Source organism: Dipodomys merriami, unplaced genomic scaffold (assembly GCF_024711535.1).
Source record: "Dipodomys merriami isolate MVZ:Mamm:240054 unplaced genomic scaffold, mDipMer1.0.p SCAF_368, whole genome shotgun sequence".
NCBI classification, from domain to species: domain Eukaryota; kingdom Metazoa; phylum Chordata; class Mammalia; order Rodentia; family Heteromyidae; genus Dipodomys; species Dipodomys merriami.
In genome coordinates, this window is record NW_027205248.1 from 245,538 (window position 1) to 265,261 (window position 19,724).

The window sequence follows — 19,724 nt, forward strand, 5'->3', positions numbered from 1 at the left end:
CATCACTGGTGGTACCGCAAGAGGATAGGGATGGGTACACTGTCGCCATTAGCACACAAAACCAGGGGGGATCAGCAAAAGTAGCTTCAAATAGAGAAAACACTACATAAAAAATAAGCACTGTTCCACAGGACACTGACATACTGCATCACAAACACACCAGACATTCCAATTATCCCCACAAGTTACACAATACCTATGACTGACTTCACTGAGTCAGTTTTCCTATCCAAGGATATAAACCAAGACTAGAAATTACTGAAATCTTGAATATAGTTTTCTATAAACCTTAAGGACCAAGAACAAGACATACGTTGATGAGATTTTAGTAGAATATTTAGTTATAATTTATTCAGGGTTCATTTAGAATACCAAAGTAGCTTATCCCCTAGATAATATATTTGATTAGGCAAGCTATTTATACAATAAAAGCTATACTTTCCAATTTGCCTGAGGTTCACAGGACTCTATACCAGCCAGTGCTGTTCCTAACAGAGTTTCTGATGAGATTCTGTTTGCTGGAAATGCAGTGGCTCCTGATCACAGGCAACTTAGCACCTCATAAGGACAGTGCAATGGCAGCTGCAAGTCTGTAATTCTACTTATACTTAACTAGCTTGAGTAAACACAGAAGCTAGCAGCTACCACACAGCACAGCCTCTTAAATATGATCTTCAATGAAAACAAAAATATCAGGCTGGGAAGGTGGCTCAGTGGTAGAATGCTTGCCTTGCATGCCTGAGGCCCTGGGTTCAATTCTTCAGCACCACATAAAGCAAAAAGAAAAAAGCCGGAAGTGGCGTTGTGGCTCAAGTGGTAGAGCACTAGCCTTGAGCTGAAGAGCTGAGGGACAGCGCCCGGGCCCAGAGTTCAGGCCCCATGACCGGACCCCCCCCAAAAAAAAAAAAAATGAAATAAAAATATCTAGTTAAGATATATCATAATATAGTGGAAAGAAACTGGTTATGTAAGTAAAAACTGTGAGATTAAAAAAATTCAGCAAATCAACTTAAAGACCAAACATAACTTGGATATTTTAAGGGAAAATACTACTGAAAGAAACATTTTAGTGCTAGAGGTGCTCCAAGCTCTGGGACTTCAACCTCAGAAAGAGAGAAGGAAAAAACCAACCTTTTCAGATTTTAAGTGGTGAAGGTTAGTATGGTATTTGCATAAACTTTACACATCTTATTTTTTAATTATTAAGATTCATCTGAATTGGGCTGGAAGCAGGTGGCCAGTGGCTCAGATCCAATAATCCCAGCTACTCAGGGCTGAGACTCGAGGATTACAGTTCAAAGCCAGACCAAACAGTAAAGTCTGTAAGACTCTTACCTACAAAAAACCACTAAAAAGCTAGAAATGAAGTGGTGGCTCAAGTGGTAGAGTGCCACGGAAAAAAAATAAGGGATAGCAGCCAGGTCGTGAGTTCAAGCACCAGTATTAGCATTAACAAAAAATTAGGCTGAGGATGTAGCTCACAGGGTCAGTGTACAATTCCTCTGACAACACACTCACATGCTACACACATGTGCAGGTATGCACACACTCACACACACACACATCACATACTCTAAAACTCTAGACTAGGTTTTGCTACTTGCACATGATTTATAAATTAAGGTGGCTGAGACACTTCTCATCCTTTCCCCACCATACGCTCTTCCTTTTGGGTAGTAAATACTTTTTAAGTCAGTCTCCCTACTATATATAGATGTAACATTATTACATATTCAAAAAAGACCAGAGGTCAGTGGTAGAGCATATATTCAAGATGTGTGAGACCCTGGATTCTATCCCCAGCACCAAGAAAGGCCTCTAGATGCACATGCTACACAGAGAACTACACCTACCAGTGCAAGTAGTTAATGGAGTAGCTCCAGTGATCTTCAATGTGCCAGCAGAAAGAAGAGAAACACATGCCCACATAGAGCCAAGGCACCTTCATGCCAGAAATGTCCACATTAATGTGCGCGAGAACGGACTGCTCCAGGACGGGCGTGTTGTTCAAATTCCAGCCCGAAAGCGCATATTCCTGTCAGAGGGAAGGAGGGGCTCAACACACTCTACTCCATAGATTTTGGTTGACTTGGCAGCTAGCTGAAGAGTTAAGGTCTATATCAAAGTAATTATATAATACATATTAGTTTTAAATATAGTTTTGCAGTAGAGCACACGTTTAGCATGTACAAAGTTATGGGTTAACTCGCCAAGAACCCAAAAGAATAAAGTCTGGCAGGTCAAAGAGCAGAAAGGAGAGTCTATACTTCAAAATATAGGAAACAGTAGCCAGGTGCTAGGCTCATGCCTATAATCTTAACAACTAAGAAGGCTGAGAAGATCACAAGTCAAGGCCATTGAGGGCAAAAAAGTACGTAAGACTCCATCTCCAAAACACTCAGTAAAAAGCAGGCTTAGAAGTGTAACTCAAATGGCACTGCATCAGCCAAGCAAGCAAGCCAAGCAAGTATGAGGCCCTGAGCTCAAACCCCACCACCGCCAAAAATACATGTATACATATGCACACACGAAAGAAGTTTTAAAGCAAATTAGCTTTTAAAAGGCAGTCATTTTTTAAAAAGTATTTTGCCTTGTCCATAAGACTGAAGACTTTTGTTTGAATCATACATCTAGGATTAGAGGAAGGTAGGTTTCTACACACCTCTTCCTCTGGGAACATCTTCCTCCGACCATCCTTGACGGGAAACCCGCTTCCGAAGTCCTTGGAGGAGATGTCGGCACCGTACTCTACAATAACATCTTCCTCGATGCTGCTCACCAGCCTCCAGAACTCCTTCTCCACTAGCTCTGTGGGCACCATCTACACAGGCCAACAGAAACGACACGCGCTGCCGACCCGCTGGACCCGTCCCCAGCCCAGCCCAGCCCAGCCCAGCCCAGCCCAGCCCAGCCCAGCCCAGCCCAGCCCAAGTGGGCACAAAGCTTCACACCTCCCAGGCAAGACGACCAGGGCCCTACCTTCACACAGCGACAGCAGGGAAAAGCTAAAGATAACCTTTACATTCAGAAATATAATGAATCTGAATTGCCTTTTTCTGGAAAAAGCTGCTTCTTTCTTCAGGACAAAGATGAAGAGAACTTCCATGTGAAGCACGGAAGTGACAAAGCAAGGCTGAGCCTTACTTCTGCCAAAACTTTCAAACAGGCCCAGGATCCATTAGGGAAAGAAGCAAACCCCACGTGACAAGTAATGATAAACAGCACCAGCCAAATACTTGTTTTTCAGTAAAGGATTACTCACAGAAAGCTTACAGAACAGACATCAGAAGGGTTTCATAATAAGAGAATATCAAGTACCATATAAAGACAACAAAAGATGCCAAACCTCTTACTTTTATATTTGTGCAGGTCCTAGGGCTTGAACTAAGCTTCTTTTGCTCAAGGCTAGCACTTCACCATTTGAGCCACACATAGCTTCACTTCTAGCCTTTTTAGTTTACTGGAGATAAGAGTCTCAACAGAATTTCCCTCCCAGGCTAGCTTTGAACTGAAATCCTCAGATCTCAGCCTCCAAAGTAGCTAGCTGGTAACTAGGGGCTCAAGCCTCTGGCACCTGGCCCAAATCCTTCATTTTAAGATTCGATGTTCTCTCGTCTTTTGCACTTGGTCCCTGTTTCCCACAAAATATTAAAAATGATCAACTAAGGTTCTATTTACACTTTGAACCGCTCCAAATGGACAGAAAAAAACAGTAACTTACATGGACTGGCATATTGAAATAATCAGACTTGAAGTTATCTGCCATCTCCCCAAAACTCTGAAGCGTGTATTCTCGTACAGCTTGTTCAAATCCAAAAGCTTCTCGGGGTTTGTTGCACTCCTAGACAGAAAAACATGTCTAAGGTTAACTCCCGGAGACCGTACTGACCAGAGTACCACTCTCAGGTAGATGACGCAGGAATGCCACTCCTGGGCACAGGACACAATGAAGGCACCTGCATACCATACAGCACTATTCACCATGGCCAGAACGTGGGAACAGCCCCGATGCCCTATACCAGAAGAATGGACCAATAAAATGTGGTATACGTATATATGTGTACACACACACACACACACACCCTCCAAAATAACCAGCACAAAGCAGAGCTCAAGTGGTAGAGCACCAATTGAGCAAGTGCAAGGCCCTGAATTCAAACCCCAATACTGGTAGAAAACACAAACAAAAGCTATAATGTTTCTTCCTCTTTAGTGTTGCATTATGAACTATCCAATCACAAGTCTCCCTCAACTGAAGAATATATAGAATGATGCAGCCAGGAGTCAGAAAAAGCTTTGGAGCCAAGCTGCCACACGGCTACCTTCCCAGCTTTAGGAGTGTATTTGCACACGTCACATGCGTTACTGCTCCCAGGCCCATACCTCAGCAACGCACTTAGGACACCTCCAATCTCCCTTGGGCACATCGGGCAGCGGTGGAATGAGACAGAATGTGTGATAGCTGTCGTCACATCCGTCACACAACAGCAGCCTGTCCTCGTTGTTGCCCCGACCACAAAACATGCACACGTAGAGATCAACCTGTTAAAATAAAGACCCAGTCTACTTTCCATGACAGAAAACACGGCTTTTCCACAACCTGTTTTGTTAAAATGTACACTAGAAGCAAATGTAACTTAAATCCTGAAATCTATTTCAAACAATACTTCAACATTCTTTTAATAACACTTCCTAAATTGACCTCTAGGACTTCTAGCAAATACAAGTAAATCAGGTCATTAGAATCAAGAACGCAAATCGATTTGTTTTAAAAACACCATTCCTTTTCCTGTATACGAATACGTTTGGTACAGGAGGAGAACTGCGAACTGCCTGGAACACTGCTTTCCTAGACGTAGCATGAGAACCTTTGGTATCTACAGGATCTGTTCCAGGCCCCCACCCACCAGTCCCACGGATACCAAAACCCGCCGATACTCAACCCCTCATCTAAGCTGGGGCAGGATGTACGTAAACAGTGATGCACACCCTCACATTTATACTCAGTCACCACTAGATCATTCTTAATAGCAAACACAGCTGAGCTACTACACTATTCAAGGAATAGTGATGACAAGTGTAGATTTTCAGTCTACACTCGACTGGTGCCACAGAGGTGGACGCTGGGCTCCACAAGAATGGCGGCCGACTCTCCACGGATTTCTATCACCTTCTCATTTATTATCACCCACAGGTGTATGAGTCAGGGCAGACAGTCTATACGTACACGAGACAAAGCAAGGTTACATCACACAAACACCGAAGCTCTAGCTCTGTTTTTGCCACCAGGTCTCGTAACCACATGAGCTAATTAAACAGCACACCAGGATTTATCAAGATAAAAAGAGCAAAACTGAAATGAAACAAATCCTTTCCCTCCTGACACATCCCAAAGCACTTACAAAGTTAACAGACAGAGTTCCTTTCCGTTGTCTCATGTGCATGTTAAATGCGTCTGACCTGTTGGTAACTTTTCGTCTTCGGGTGACCTCATCTTGAAATAAAAAGTTATATAGTAATAGTAAAAACTAATGTTGAGAGCTTACTATGGACCAGACACTATTTAAAATTATTTCAGTTAATCTCAGAACACTTGAGCTAAATTATCTCAGGTTAAAGGTATACAAAAATCACATAGGTGCTAAAATCACACAGCCAGCTGGTGGTGGGTTTGGATTCTAATCCAGACAACCAAGCCCCAGCTAGTTTATCCACCGGTGCTGCACTGCAGCATGTGTGCAGTGGGCAGGTATGCGGCACCTACACACACGTCCACACTCACAACTCAAGGGATTCACAATCATTTGTGGGATCACTGCGAGCCAACACAGTAACCACAAATGACAAAGGAAGTGTACTTAATGCTCAGAAGGGCCACAAAAACCATTATAATGTACTTAGCAAATTCTACCACATTAAACGTTCTGAGTGTGGAACAGCATTATCTGATCTTCTACAGTTCTGTTCACAATCTGAATTATATGATTTGACTTTTCCTATCATAAATGCCTAAGAGATGCGATTAGGATTTCATTAATCCTTATAATTGTAAGTCAAAACATGCCCAGCTGCTCCGTGTTGAACGAGCTTTTACACTGACACAGCACATAGGGAGAACAGGAACTTGATTTCTGCATTAGCAGTTCTACTCACAAAAGTTTCCAACATGCAAAGCTGAAAAGAACTAGGCATTTCAAAGAAAACGAGTAAATGGTATAATTTATCAAGGGCAATCAATTATTTTTTAACTTGAATGATGGTTAGAATTTAAAAGCTACAAGTTCTTCCCTGTATTAAGTCTATTTCCCGTTTTTTGTGTTCTTTGTTTTTGTCAGTCGTGGGGCTTGAACTCTGGGCCTAGGCGGTGTCCCTCAGCTCTTCAGCTCAAGGCTAGCGCTCTACCACTTGAGCCACAGCACCACTGCCGGCTTTTTTTTTCCTGCTTATGTGGTGCTGAGGAATTGAACCTAGGGCCTCATGCATGCGAAGCAAGCACTCTACCACTGAGCCATCTTCCCAGCCCCTCTATTTCCCTTTTAATTTGAGCCTCAGATCACTAGGTGATCTGTACCTTCACCATTATGGGTGGAACTAAACTAGCATTTTAAAGCTGCAATGAATTCGTTGTAATATTACACATGGAGAAGGAAATTCTAAAACTGTAAAAATTCAACATGCTAATTGCTCTTCACATCTTAACATCAAGGTATTTGCTGTAAAGAAGACAGTTTACCTAGAAACCATGTCTCAAGTTTACAATTCTGAATTCCCAGCACAATCTGAAATGCAAGTATCATTTGAATCTTTTTACAAACATATTGTTGTACTTCAAGACCAATAACAGACTTTACCTTCTTTATCTTTTGCTCCCATTGCTAGACCCACAACTTTGGGTCCAGCTCCAAAAATCTGGAGTTTCTTCAGTTCTGTGTTTTTATTCACATCTCCAGAGTCTGACTGAAAAATAAAAACAAAACTCATATCAGCACAGTTATCTAATTCATTCATTTTTCTTTTCCAAGATAAAAGTTCTTGCTGTCTTGCTGGGACCTTGAACTCCAACAGCTAGGACAATTTTTCAAAGTTGAGCCACCAAGTTAAAGAATATAATACTGTGTCTTGGGTCCTGTAATTCAAATGGCAAAAATTTCTGGCTCCCAGTTAACTTTGGTCTCAGGGGAAGCTGATTCCATTCTCTTCTCCTGGACATATTCTTTCTTTCCTTTTTGTTTTCTATGCTACAGACTGATCACAGGACACAATACATGCAAACAGGTCATCTGTTCTGAGTGAGCTGTCCTCAGTGGCTTTCAAGAATAATTCTAGTCCACCTGGTGAGGTGCTTTACACCTGTTATCTTACCCAGCTACTTGGGAGGCAAAGATCACAAAATAGCTTAATGCAAAAAAAGGGGTTGTAAGAGCATAGTTCAGGCAGCAGAGTTTCTGCCTACCAAGTATAAGGGCTTATGCTTAAAAAGAATAATTCCATTCCATTACCAATGACTTATTTGATTATTGGTATGGCCCTCTATACAGGCTGAAAAGTACACCGTCAGCTACTGAGAAAGTTCTTTCTTGTACTTAAGAAAAGAGAATGCCGGGAGAGGTGGCTCACACCTATCATCCTACTCAGGAGGCTGAGATCTGAGGATCACAGTTGCAAGCCAGTCCAGGCAGGAGAGGTTGTAAGATTCATCTCCAATAAGCCACTTAGAAAACTGGAAGTAGGGGGCTGGGAAGTTGGCTCAGTGGTAAAGCGCATGCCTTGCATGCCAGAGGCCCTGGGTTCGATTCCTCAGCACCACATAAGCAAAAAGAAAAAAGCCGGAAGTGGCGCTGTGGCTCAAGTGGTAGAGCGCTAGCCTTGAGCTGAAGAGCTGAGGGACAGCGCCCAGGCCCAGAGTTCAGGCCCCATGACCGGACCCAAAAAAACAAACAAACAAAAAAAAAAAGAAAACTGGAAGTAGCACTGCGCTGAAAAGCTGAGGGATAGTGCCCAGGCCCAGAGATTCAAGTCCCACAACCAACAACAACAACAAGAAAAAAAAAAAAAAAAAAAGGGAAGAAGGGAGGGAGGGAGGAAAAATCAAGATATACCTAGGAAAGCCATGTTTTATCCCTCTTTCCTTTGATACTTTCCTTCTATAATATACAAGTTCTACAGGTCAGTATGTTGTTTACCTTTTTCCTGAATTAAATAATACTTTTGTTTATTAAAATAGCCTTAAGGCTCAGCAAATTGGAATAAATGGGATTGCATCGAACTAAAAAGTTTCTGCACAGATAAGAACAATTACTAAGTTAAAAAAACAGTCTACTGTAATTTTTATTGTTAACACTTAATGAAATATTAATTATACTTTAAAAAAAAAAAAGACAGTCTACAGAACAGAAGATCTTTACCACCTATTCTTTTTTTTTTTGGTCCGTTGTGGGCTTGAACTCTGGGCCTGGGCGCTGTCCCTCAGCTCTTCAGCTCAAGGCTAGTGCTCTACCACTTGAGCCACAGCACTACTTCCAGCTTTTTCTGTCTATGTGGTGTTAAGGAATCAAACTCAGGGCCTCATGCAAGCAAGGCAAGCACTCTACCACTGAGCCAGCTTCCCAGCCCCTTTACCACCTATTCATATAAGCGCCTAATATCTAACTAGAATAAATAAGGAGCTCAAGAAAATACCTCCATACCAAATCAGTAGCTCAACTAATAAATGAGCAAAGGAATCAAGAAACTTCTCAGAAGAAAAAGCAAGAATGGCCAATAAACATTTGAGAAACTCCTCAACATCTCTAGCTATAAAAGAAATGCAAACCAAAACAACACTGAGTATGCAAAATGAACTATATAATTTGTGGGCAGAGACAGGAGGGGGTAACTAGGGGAAAGTGAAGGAAAGGGTGACTCTGTCCAAAAAAAAAAAGAAATATATTCTTTACATGACATATAACCGTAACTCCTCTGTATATCACCTTTACAATAACAATTTAAAAAAAAAGATTGTCCATCATGAAGAATGCAAACAAGAAATGCTGACAAGGATGGGGGGAGTGGATAGAGGCAGGGGAGGAACTCTATTACACTGTTGATGGGAATGTAAACTAATGCAACTACTCTGGGTGGAGGTTTGGAGACTCCTCAAAATCTAAACACAGAACTACCCTATGATCCAACACCACCACTTCTGGGCAGCTACCCGGACTATTACAAGTCAGAATATGGTAAAGACACCTGCACATCCATGGTCACAGTGGCACTAGTCATGAGCCAAATTACAGAAACAGCCCTGATGTCCTAGAACAGACCAGTGGATCAAGAAAATGTGGTATACATAAAACGGTATTTTACTCATCTAGCAGGAAGAATAATGTCATTTGCAGAGAAATAGGTAAGACCTAGAAAAAAATTACAATATACAAAAGTCAGGCTCAGAGTGACAAGGGGTGTATGTTTTCTCTCGAATCTGAACGCTGGATCTAAATACAAATCCACAAACCTATACAGGATCATATGCACACACACACAAACAAATCTGCTAAAGAATGGTACACTTCAGGGAGGAGTCCAGTAAAATAACTCCTCTGAACAACTAACAAACCACTTAGCAAAATGAATACTAGGAAGCGGAAACATGTTCAGGGGAAGGGGAAAGGAAAAAGACTGGTACATGAAGGGGAGTAGGCAAGCAAACGCAGTCATTCTATACAATGCTATTTTGTAAAATGGGACTGAGTGATGGGTGGGGAAAGCTGAGGGGAAGGATGGGGGATGACACTGATCAAGGTGATAGCCTGACTTCTGCAGCTGACACTCTTTGTACAGCTACTGAATAAAAATAAATACTTAAGAAAAAATTCTTAGACAGGCTCATGCCTGTAATTCTAGCTACTAGGGAGACTGAGGTCTGAGGATCAAGTTCAAAGCCCAGGCTGGCTTTGAACCTTAAACCCAAACCTTAAAAAGTCTGGCATGCTGGCACACACATATAATCTCAGCAATCACAATACTAGGCCGAAAGACCGTGAGTACACAAGGTTAGCCTGGGCTACACAGCAAGTTCTAGGCCTGTCTGGATTATATAAAGAGGATGTCTCTAAACACATACACATATCCTTACATAAACACATGTGCATACTTATATACACACATATATGCATATCTGTGTGAGATTTTAATATCTGGGCGTGTGACCTCAATTAGAATAAGAAAAAAGAAATGCAAAGATGAATGAATGGAGGATGTGTCTTCAAGGCTAAAAGCGTATGAATGGTTTCCCTATGTCCACAAACCTCCTGTTAAGCACGGCCCAGAGCCACGCACTGTTGGCTGGCACCTGTCATCCTACTAATGAGGAGGCTGAAATCTGAGGATCAAGGTTCCAAACCAGCTCAGGCAGGAAAATCTGCAAGACTCTTATCTCCAATTAACCACCAAAAAAAGTTGGAAATAGAGCTGTGGCTGAAGCTGTAGAGGACCAGCCTTGAGTCAAAAAGCTAAAGGACTGTCAACAGGTCCTGAGTGCAAGCCTCAGTACCAGCACACACAAACCATCACCACAACAAAAAATGTCCTATGCATGTTGATACCTGGGACTTGACACGTCTTGTTCTTTTTGGCAGGATGTTCATTCTTGCTCCCGACTCTGGGGAAGTCTGAGTATCAGGGCAGAGGACCTCAGGTTCCACTTTCTCCTTCATTTCTAAAGTAGGCATCTGCACACCCTAAAAGGTCAGATTACAGAAAAACAGCAGTTTTCACTGATAAGAGACCAGGCTTGAGAAACAGTGAAGAAGAAAACAAATTTCCAGCTGGGCGCCAGTGGCTCATGCCTGTAATCCTAGCTGCTCAGGAAGCTGAGATATGAGGATCGCAGTTCAAAGCCAGGCTGGACAGGAAAAGCCGTGAAATTCTTATCTCCAATAAACCTCCAGAAAACCAGAAATGGTGCTGTGGCTCAGGTGGTAAAGCCTTGAGCTGAGGGACAGTGCCCAGGCCCAGCGTTCAAGCCCCATGACTGACCAAAAAAAAAAAATTTTTCCAGTAACTTCCTATGCCTACACGAAATCAAATCATCATTCTCCCTTGAACTGAACTATCAAAACCCAATTATTTCTATAGAAACTGAAAGCTGACTCTAAAATTTATGTGAAAAGTTACAACTGTTTGGAAATTTTGAAGACTTGAAAAAATTAAGGGGGCTTAATTATTGAGTATCAAAATTTACTATAAAACTACAATGCACAATATGGCCTGGTATTGGTTCTAGGGCAAACATACATGACAGTTTCTCTGTGTACCTGAAGTCTAAGATCCCTGAAGATGCCAGAAACATAGAAGTACCACACCCTATACATCCCATGATTCTTCTACACATGCATATCCATGATTAGGTTTAATTCATATATTAGGCATAAAAAATTAGCAACAATTAACAATACTGAAACAAAACAATTACAACAACATACTACAGTAAGTCATGTGAATGTGGTCTCTCTCTCACTCCAAAGCATCTCCTGGTCCTTTCTCCTCTCCACCTACACTTTGAGAGCACCGTGCAGCTTCTCTGCAGCAGATTTGAATTCCAGCATCACTATTCTCAAATTTGGGGCCATTACGTAGTAAAGTGAAGGTGATTTGAACACAGCACTGTAATAACACCAACAACAGATCTAAAAACTGAGATGGTTACTAGAGACAAAGAAATGATTCACAACTACGGCAGAAGAACACAGATTTCATCGTGCATGCAATTTGAAACTTATGAAGTATTTATGTTTGAAATTTTCCATCGCATATTTTCAGAGCAATTACTCAGTGAAAGTGAAACCAGACCTGGGGAGTGGGGGCCTACTATAGATAGATCAATGGGACAGTGAAGTCCAGAAGTCAGTCTACACATTTATAATCAACTGATACTGATACTTCACAAAATTAATAGGTCATTTCATTGGGAAAAGGATACTCTTGTAAAATAGTGCAGAAAGAAAGAAAGAGAGAGAGAGAGAGAGAGAGAGAGAGAGGAGAGAGAGAGAGAGAGAGAGAGAGAGAGAGAGAGAGAGAGAGAGAGAGAATTTACACCCTTACCACTCTATTCTGCCTCCCCAAAACTGACTCAATACATCATGGACCTAAGTACAAAAGCCAAAATTACAAAACTACACAAAAACAAAGAAGAAAATCTTAGTGATCTAGTGTTAGGGAAGGACTTGTAAGTAGGAAACCAGATTTGGGCATGGTAGCATAGGCCTATAATCCCAACATTTAGGAAGCTGAGGGAGGAGGATCACAATTTCAAGGTCAGCTAGGTGCCAGTGGCATATGCTTGTATCTTAGCTACCCAGGAAACTGAAATCTGAAGATCACAATTCAGAATCAACCCAGACAGGAAAGTCTGTGAAACTCATCTCTAATTAACCAACAAAAAGCCCAAAGTGGAGCTATGATTCAAGTGGTGAAGCATTAGCCTTGAGCGAAAGAGCTCAGGGACAGCCCCCAGGCCATGAATTTAAGTCAACACTCTCTCTCTCTCTCTCTCTCTCTCTCTCTCTCTCTCTCTCTCTCTCTCTCTCTCTCTCTCTCTCTCTCTCACACACACACACACACACACACACACACACACATACACACACACACGACAAGCTCAAAGTCAGCCTGGGCGATGAGCTCCTGTGAAATAAACAGGAAGAAAATTTCAAAACCCTTAACACATGAAGGCTTATAATAAGAAAACATCCTTCAATTCCCATTGCTTTGTCTTGTAAACCACGAGAAACAGCTATTATTTTTAACTACTACTCTTTGCTCTCCAAATGCTGGAACCTGGAGAAATCTATTCCACCTTGTTATGCATCCCACCTGACTTGTGGAGAACATAGTCTAAATTTCCTACTTGATCTATCCTGGATCTATCCTCTAGGAACAATGACGCATCTCACCATAAGGCTGACACCAGACTGGAATAGCTCATAGGGGTAGAGAATTCTTTCATAGTGGGACTTCAGAAGAGATCCAGTTCCTTTTCCTGGTAAATATCCCAAGCGGCTCCCAACGTTAGACCATTTCTTCTCCTTGGTGACCATTTCAAATCCTCCTTCACTGGCAACGATCTGAAAAGGAAACAGAACTTCAGTGAAGGAACAGAGGTAGATTCCAGCATAATACATCACGTCTGTTACATATAAAAGCAATTCTAGGCTTAGGCTTCAAATTCCCTTTCAACTAGTATGTGCTACTACTTAAAGTAGACACAAAGGTTTTGGAGATTTTAAACTCTAAAATTTCATCAATACCACTGTCCTAATTTCAAAAAAAAAAAAAGATATTAAAGGACATTTAGTAAAGATGGGCACCTATAATCCTACCTACTCAGAATGTGGAGATCTGAGAATCATGGTTTGAAGCCAGCCCAGCCAGACAAATCCTTGAAACTCTTTTTTTTTTTTTTTCCCTCACTCTGGGGGCTTGAACTCTAGGCCTGGGCACTGTCCCTGAGCTTCTTTTTTACTCAAGGCTAGAACTCTATCATTTGAGCCACAGCACAACTCCCAGCTTTTTTTGAGTAGTTTATAGGAGATAAGAATCTCATGAACTTTCTTGCCTGGGCTGGCTTTGAACCGTGATCCTCAGATCTCAGCCTCCTGAGTAGCTAAGATTATATAGGCATGAGCCACCAGTGCCTGGCTCCTTGAGACTCTTATCTCCGCTTAACTCCATGTCACAAGTAGAGCTGTGGCTCAAGTGGTAGAGCACCAGGCTTGCACAACAACAAAAACAGCAGGAGCACACGGACATGAATTCAAGGGTACAATACTAAAACCACAAAAAAAATTCATTTGTACTCTGTACAATACACATGTGAGAAAGCTAAGCATATGCACACAGAGAGGAATATTACTCAGCGTATTGGTTATTTTCAAGAGAAGATCTTGCTTTAAGCAGCCTGGACTACGGCCCTCCCATTTTTATGTCCCTTTGCTGCTGAATGTGGGTTTGTGCCATGTGCTTGAAGCAAAAAGACAACTGAGCATTTGGCAACTGTACAGTTATTACAGAGGTAAACACAACAAAGGCTAGAGGGACATGACATCAGAACTTAGAAAACTGCAAAGGCAAGAAGCTACAAGACTGGAGCCTAGCAAGTGTGCATGTGTGTGTTTTGCAGGTTATAGAACCTGGCATTTCCTAAGTACGCCCTCCACCAATAAGCTACATTCCAGCCCCTTGCTCACTTCATAAGTAAACACAAGTCTTACCTTGCTCAATGCATAGAGGTCTAGGATTTTTCTTTCCACCACAGGTATCTTTAAATTAGATCCTTGAAGTTCCCAAAATTTTGCCAGTTGATCCAAGAAATCCAGTCTCACTCTGGTCATTGCCTGAGAGTAGACAAGTACAGAAATTAGAAATAGAAACTGTAATATCTGAAAATAAGTGAGCCTTAACCATGCTAAAGATACTCATTCCTGTAAAGAAACTCAAAGGTTTCATTATTGCTTAGTCTAAACAAACCTCCCACACCATCACCACCACCACCAATAGTAAAGAGGCAAAATACTTCTAATAAAACTTTACTCATTCAGGCAGTTCCTTAATAAATAGGCAGCCAGGCCTGTGAAATCCTAGGTACTCAAAAGAGGTTGAAATCTGAAGATCACAGTTCAAAGCCAACCTGGGCAGGAAAACCCATGAAACTCTTATCTCTAACCACTGAAAGCTGGAAATGGAGCTGTGGCTCAAGTGGTTAAGCACTAACCTTGAGCAATAAAACTCAGGGACAGTGCCTAGGCCCTGAGTTCAAGTCCCAGTACTAGTAACAACAACAAAAAGAAACTTTCATTAGCAATTCAACATTTAGTTAGCTTAACTCTGTGGTAACTGGAAATTTTAGTCAAATTATTTTCTAAACATTTTCATCCTGTGACATTCTCTAGTACATACACATGGTATAGAAACTATCTAACTGATAATATGCTTAATATTTAATTACAAGAGACAAACAGAAAAATCACTAACAGCTCAGGAATTTTATTTATTTATTTTTGCCAGTCCTGGGGCCTGAACTCTGGGCCTGGGCGCTGTCCCTCAGCTCTTCAGCTCAAGGATAGTGCTCTACCACTTGAGCCACAGCACCACTTCCGGCTTTTTCTGCTTATGTGGTGCTGAGGAATCAAACTCAGGGCCTTATGCATACAAGTAAGCACTCTCCCATGGAGCCACCTTCCCAGCCCCAGGAAATAAATATTTTAAGACCATAGAGGAGACCAGGGTGCCAGTAGCTCATACCTGCAAATCCTATCTCCTCAGGAGGCTCAGATCTGAGGATCTTACCTCCAATTAACCAGCAAAAGGCCAGAAGTGAAGATGTGGCTTAGTTGGTACAGCCTTAAAGGAAAACAAAAGAAAAAAAAAAATCCAAAACACCTCAGGGACACTGCCCAGGCCCTAAATTCAAGCCCCAGAACTGGCACCAAAATAAATAAATAAATCCCAGTTAACCCATATTCTGGGCCCTGACACATGAACTTCTGAAAGTTCTCTCCCTAGAGCTCTAACACAAGGCATCAGAAGAAGACATGCCAGGCTGCAGGTCAGCAGTAAAGAGTTTGCTTAGCATGCATGACAAAACTTAGAAGCAAAACTGATGTTGCTATACTCACCTCAAGTTCATTCAGTCGCTGGACTCGAGGAGTAAAACGGAAGGATTTTACTTCACATGCAAACGGAGGCTGCCAATCCTAGACAGAAAAATTTTTCTATATGAGCAAGGAGTCCGCTATTTATTCCCTTTAATAAGGGATGAGTTGCGACAAACCACAGTGACAGCAGATTAGCATATATGTCTTCATTTTTTACTACTACACTTGAGGAAGCAATCCTACCAGTCCTGCTATTTACATTCCACAATTATGCTTTCCAAAGTTACTCAAGAAGAATGTAATGAGCTCACGTACCACAAGTGTCCAGCAAACCAAAAGAAAAAAAAATGTTTTAAAAGGACAAAAGTTAGAAAGAAATGTTTTGAAGGTATTTAGACTTTTTAGTATTTATAAATATATTACATTCTATGCTAAACAAATGTTATGTTAAAAGGCCAGCTTCTGGGCACCCAAATATATTCTCTGAAAGGGAACGGACCCTGTCGGTGTCTCCTGTCTCTAATCCTAGCAAGTGTGGAGGCTAAGAACAATGATTGATGCTGTAGACCAGACTGGGCAGCAAGGTCAATGAGACCCCTTCTCAACCCACAATCTGGCTTAGTGGTGTATTCCTGTCACCCTAAACTACTCGGGAGGTAGAGACTGTGGTGCTGCAGTTCCAGGACAGACAGGACCGAAAAGGTCACAAGATTCCATCTCAATGTTGGGAAGATGGATCTGGGTGTTGTATACCTGTCACCTAGCAACTACAGAAGTCTGTAATAGGCAGACTGTAGTCCAGGAGAGCACTTTGGCACAAAGCAAAACCTTATCTTAAAAATAACTGTTGAAAAACAGGGCTGGAAGCATGGCTCAGTGGTAGAGCACCTGCTTAGCAAGCAAGAAACCCTCAGCTCAAATTTTAAAACCTCCTACCCTCCAAAAAAAAAAAAAAAAAAAAAAAGCAAGTCCACAGACCAAGGAAACCTTCCAGATTGTGCTACAACATCATGTATTTGAAATAAGGTTATAAAGCCAAGTGTAGTGACTCACATCGGTAATCCTACCCACTTAAGAAGCTGGGATTTGAACCACAAGTTTCCAAAACTCCATCTCAGCCAAAAATACAAAGCAATGAGCTATAACAGGAAGCTGTCATCCAAGCTGCTCTGTCATCCCAGCTATTCCAGGGAAATCTAACTAAGCTGTGGGATCACTCAGGCAAAAATGGAGCCACTATTTGAAAAATAACCAAAGTTAGGACTAGGGGTCACTGAAATAGTAAAGCACCTCACTGATAAACCAAGACCTTGACTCCAAACTCTACTACTACTAAGAAGAAAAAACCAACCAACAAACTTGATTTGGACTATTAGTAACCCATTTTAAAGATGTAAGTATGGGGCTGGGAAGGTGGCTCAGTGGTAGAGCGCTTGCCTTGCATGCCTGAGGCCCTGGGTTCGATTCCTCAGCACCACATAAGCAAAAAGAAAAAAGCCGGAAGTGGCGCTGTGGCTCAAGTGGTAGAGCGCTAGCCTTGAGCTGAAGAGCTAAGGGACAGCGCCCAGGCCCAGAGTTCAGGCCCCACGACCAGACCCAAAAAAAACAACAAAACAAAACAAAACCCAAAGATGTAAGTATGGATTGGTAAAATTAAAAAAAAAAAAAAAAGATGTAAATATAGGAGAAAGTGAGGGAAAGGGTGCCACTGTCCAAAAGGAATATACTCTTTATTTGACTTACTGCCAATGTTAAAATTAAACTCTGCTTATAATCAAGTTCAATAATGATGTAGCCTATAAAGAATACATTATTAAACAAGCCATATGTGGTGTATGCATATAAGTAGGCCTGGAGAAACCTGAGGCAGTGATATTCCAAGTTCACAGCCAGCCCAGGATACACAGTGATAATTATAACCTTTAAAATGAAAACATCTAAAAGAACCTTTGAATAGAATTTCTAACAAGGAAATGCATTGGGAGGTAGATGAAAATACAGTTTGAGAAAAACTTCAAGGCTTAAGCTTCTGTCCACATGAAGGTGGTGACAGAGCAAAGTAGAAGCTTTTGGAGGATGGTGATGCATACCATTGCAGCAACTATGCAACATTTTGCTGGTAATCCATGATTTGAAAAGGCATTCAGCAAACCCATTCCAGGTAGCAACAGCACAGTGGGAAGAGCACAGAATAGATTCAAGAACATGAGGTTCAAGACCCACTTTGCCACTTGCCCAAGGTAACACACCTGGCTAGTGTTTTAACTTATGCAGACTTGACTCTTCTGTAAAATAAGAACTTTATTTACAAGCTAGGCTTTTTGAAGATTAAATGAAACAATCCAAAGGTGCTAGATCAACTCCTCTCAAGTTTTTCATTCACTATGGTATGTATTACTGTGGCTATCTGGTAGGGAAGACAGTTTTTAGAAAGCAATACTGACCACAGCACTTATTTCTATCTTTGCTATAAAAGCAATAAAGGACATTGTCTTAAGCAGCACTGTGTAAGGCAAAGATAGGCTCACAATCTTTCTCATCTGTATCTAGTCATCTGAAGCCTGGCATGGTGACACGCAACTGTAATCTTAGCCCTTGAGAAGGTGAGGCAGGAGGGTCACAAGTTTGAGGTCAGCCTGAACTACTTAGTAAGACCCTGTCTTGACAACACTGGTGAAAAGTCCATAAACTCCATCTGCAGAAGTTGATTCCACTCTTAATAAGGCCCAGAGATCTGCATTTTAACAAGTATCCAGCTGATCTTAATGCATACTGTCCAGCAGTCCAGTGTGGAAACAAACCACCTTTTTTGACCTTGAGTCTATCATCCAACCTCAAGTTATTAACTGTCCTCATCAAAGTGAAAAACCTACTTAAGTTATTATAATTAATCAAGCTGGTACTAGTGGCTTACATTTGTAATCCTAGCTACTCAGGAGGCTGCGATCTGAGGATGGAGGTCCAAAGACAACCTGAGCAGGAAAAGACCACAAAACTCATCCAATTAACCACCAAACAGCAGGAAGTAGAGCTGTGGCTCAAGCTGGTTGAGCCCTAGGTAACCTACTGTAGAAAAAGCTTAAGGGACAGTGGCCAGGCCCAAGACCTGCACACCCACATAATCAGTTTTAAGTAACCAACATGCAGACAAACCTAGCTATTGGTAATAATTATAGTTCTGACATCTTTGCTCCTTAGTTCCTTATACCAAGGTATTTCAACGTGTTCTCTCCCCCATCTTCATTACTGACCCATTCTTTCTAAACCTCTAAACTTAAAAAAAGAAAGGCAATACTTTTTTTTAATCTTCCCCTGGTCTTTCTCATTGCAGCAGTAATTAGCTTGGGGCTACTATCCGGGGAAATAGGGGAAAGGAGAGAGGGGAGCACAACGAAACCTTGGGCTACACGTGTGTGTGTGTGTGTGTGTGTGTGTGTGTGTGTGTGTGTGTGTTTTCTTTAAGAAACTCTTGGGTTGGGATGTATAACATAGCTCAATGGCAAAGTGCTCGCCTAGTAAGTCCTGGGTTCGATCCCCAGCATCAAAAAAGGAAAAGAGGCAAGAGAGGGAAAGAAGAGAAACTCTTGCATGCATGCAAGCAGTGTGGCTACTACGCTCAGGGCCTGGACACACGGACAGCCGACGGACTAGGGAACCCCAAGGAGGGCTGTCTGTCCTTCAGGTGCCTTTTGATACTCTTTCCCCCCCAACCCAGAGACAGGTATCCGTGTCCGAGTGTTACCCCCCCACCCCCACCCCGACACCGTCAGAACCGTCCAGAAGGCCTTTCAAAGCCCAAGCTGGCCAGGCCCTGTGGGCGCCCCGAGATGTGGGGACCTGAGGGGACGGTCTCACGAGGGGCCCGCCCGGCTCCCGTCTCCCCCCCCCCAGCCCCCCACTCCCGGGGCTCCTTCCTCCCCGGTTACCTTGGGCGGCCGGATTTTGCAGATGCCGGTCTTCTCGGCCAGAGGCCGGATGCGGCCGATGAAGCTGAGCGGGTCGGTGAACTCCTCCCAGCTGGGCTCGAAGACCGGGCACTCCGGGGGCGGCACGAACTCGGCCGCGTAGCCCCCGGGCCCGACGCCCGCCATG

The 19,724-nt window shown here is 42.3% G+C and overlaps 1 protein-coding gene across 2 annotated transcripts in view; it reads right to left on the reverse strand.

The window, feature by feature from the left end:
- Kdm5a (lysine demethylase 5A) overlaps positions 1-19,724 on the reverse strand; it is a 53,433-nt gene extending 33,709 nt beyond the window's left edge. The window contains exons 1-11 of one of the 2 annotated variants that reach the window (XM_069988836.1): positions 19,559-19,724; positions 15,654-15,731; positions 14,250-14,372; positions 12,933-13,103; positions 10,584-10,718; positions 6,852-6,957; positions 5,403-5,494; positions 4,384-4,542; positions 3,722-3,841; positions 2,663-2,821; positions 1,854-2,035 (exon numbers count right to left, since the gene is read on the reverse strand). In XM_069988836.1, the coding sequence (XP_069844937.1) occupies positions 1,854-2,035; positions 2,663-2,821; positions 3,722-3,841; positions 4,384-4,542; positions 5,403-5,494; positions 6,852-6,957; positions 10,584-10,718; positions 12,933-13,103; positions 14,250-14,372; positions 15,654-15,731; positions 19,559-19,723 (1,490 nt within the window). In that variant the 5' untranslated portion in view covers position 19,724. Of the gene's footprint in view, positions 1-1,853; positions 2,036-2,662; positions 2,822-3,721; positions 3,842-4,383; positions 4,543-5,402; positions 5,495-6,851; positions 6,958-10,583; positions 10,719-12,932; positions 13,104-14,249; positions 14,373-15,279; positions 15,299-15,653; positions 15,732-19,558 lie in introns of those variants that run through there. The other variant, XM_069988837.1, reaches the window with a different exon arrangement.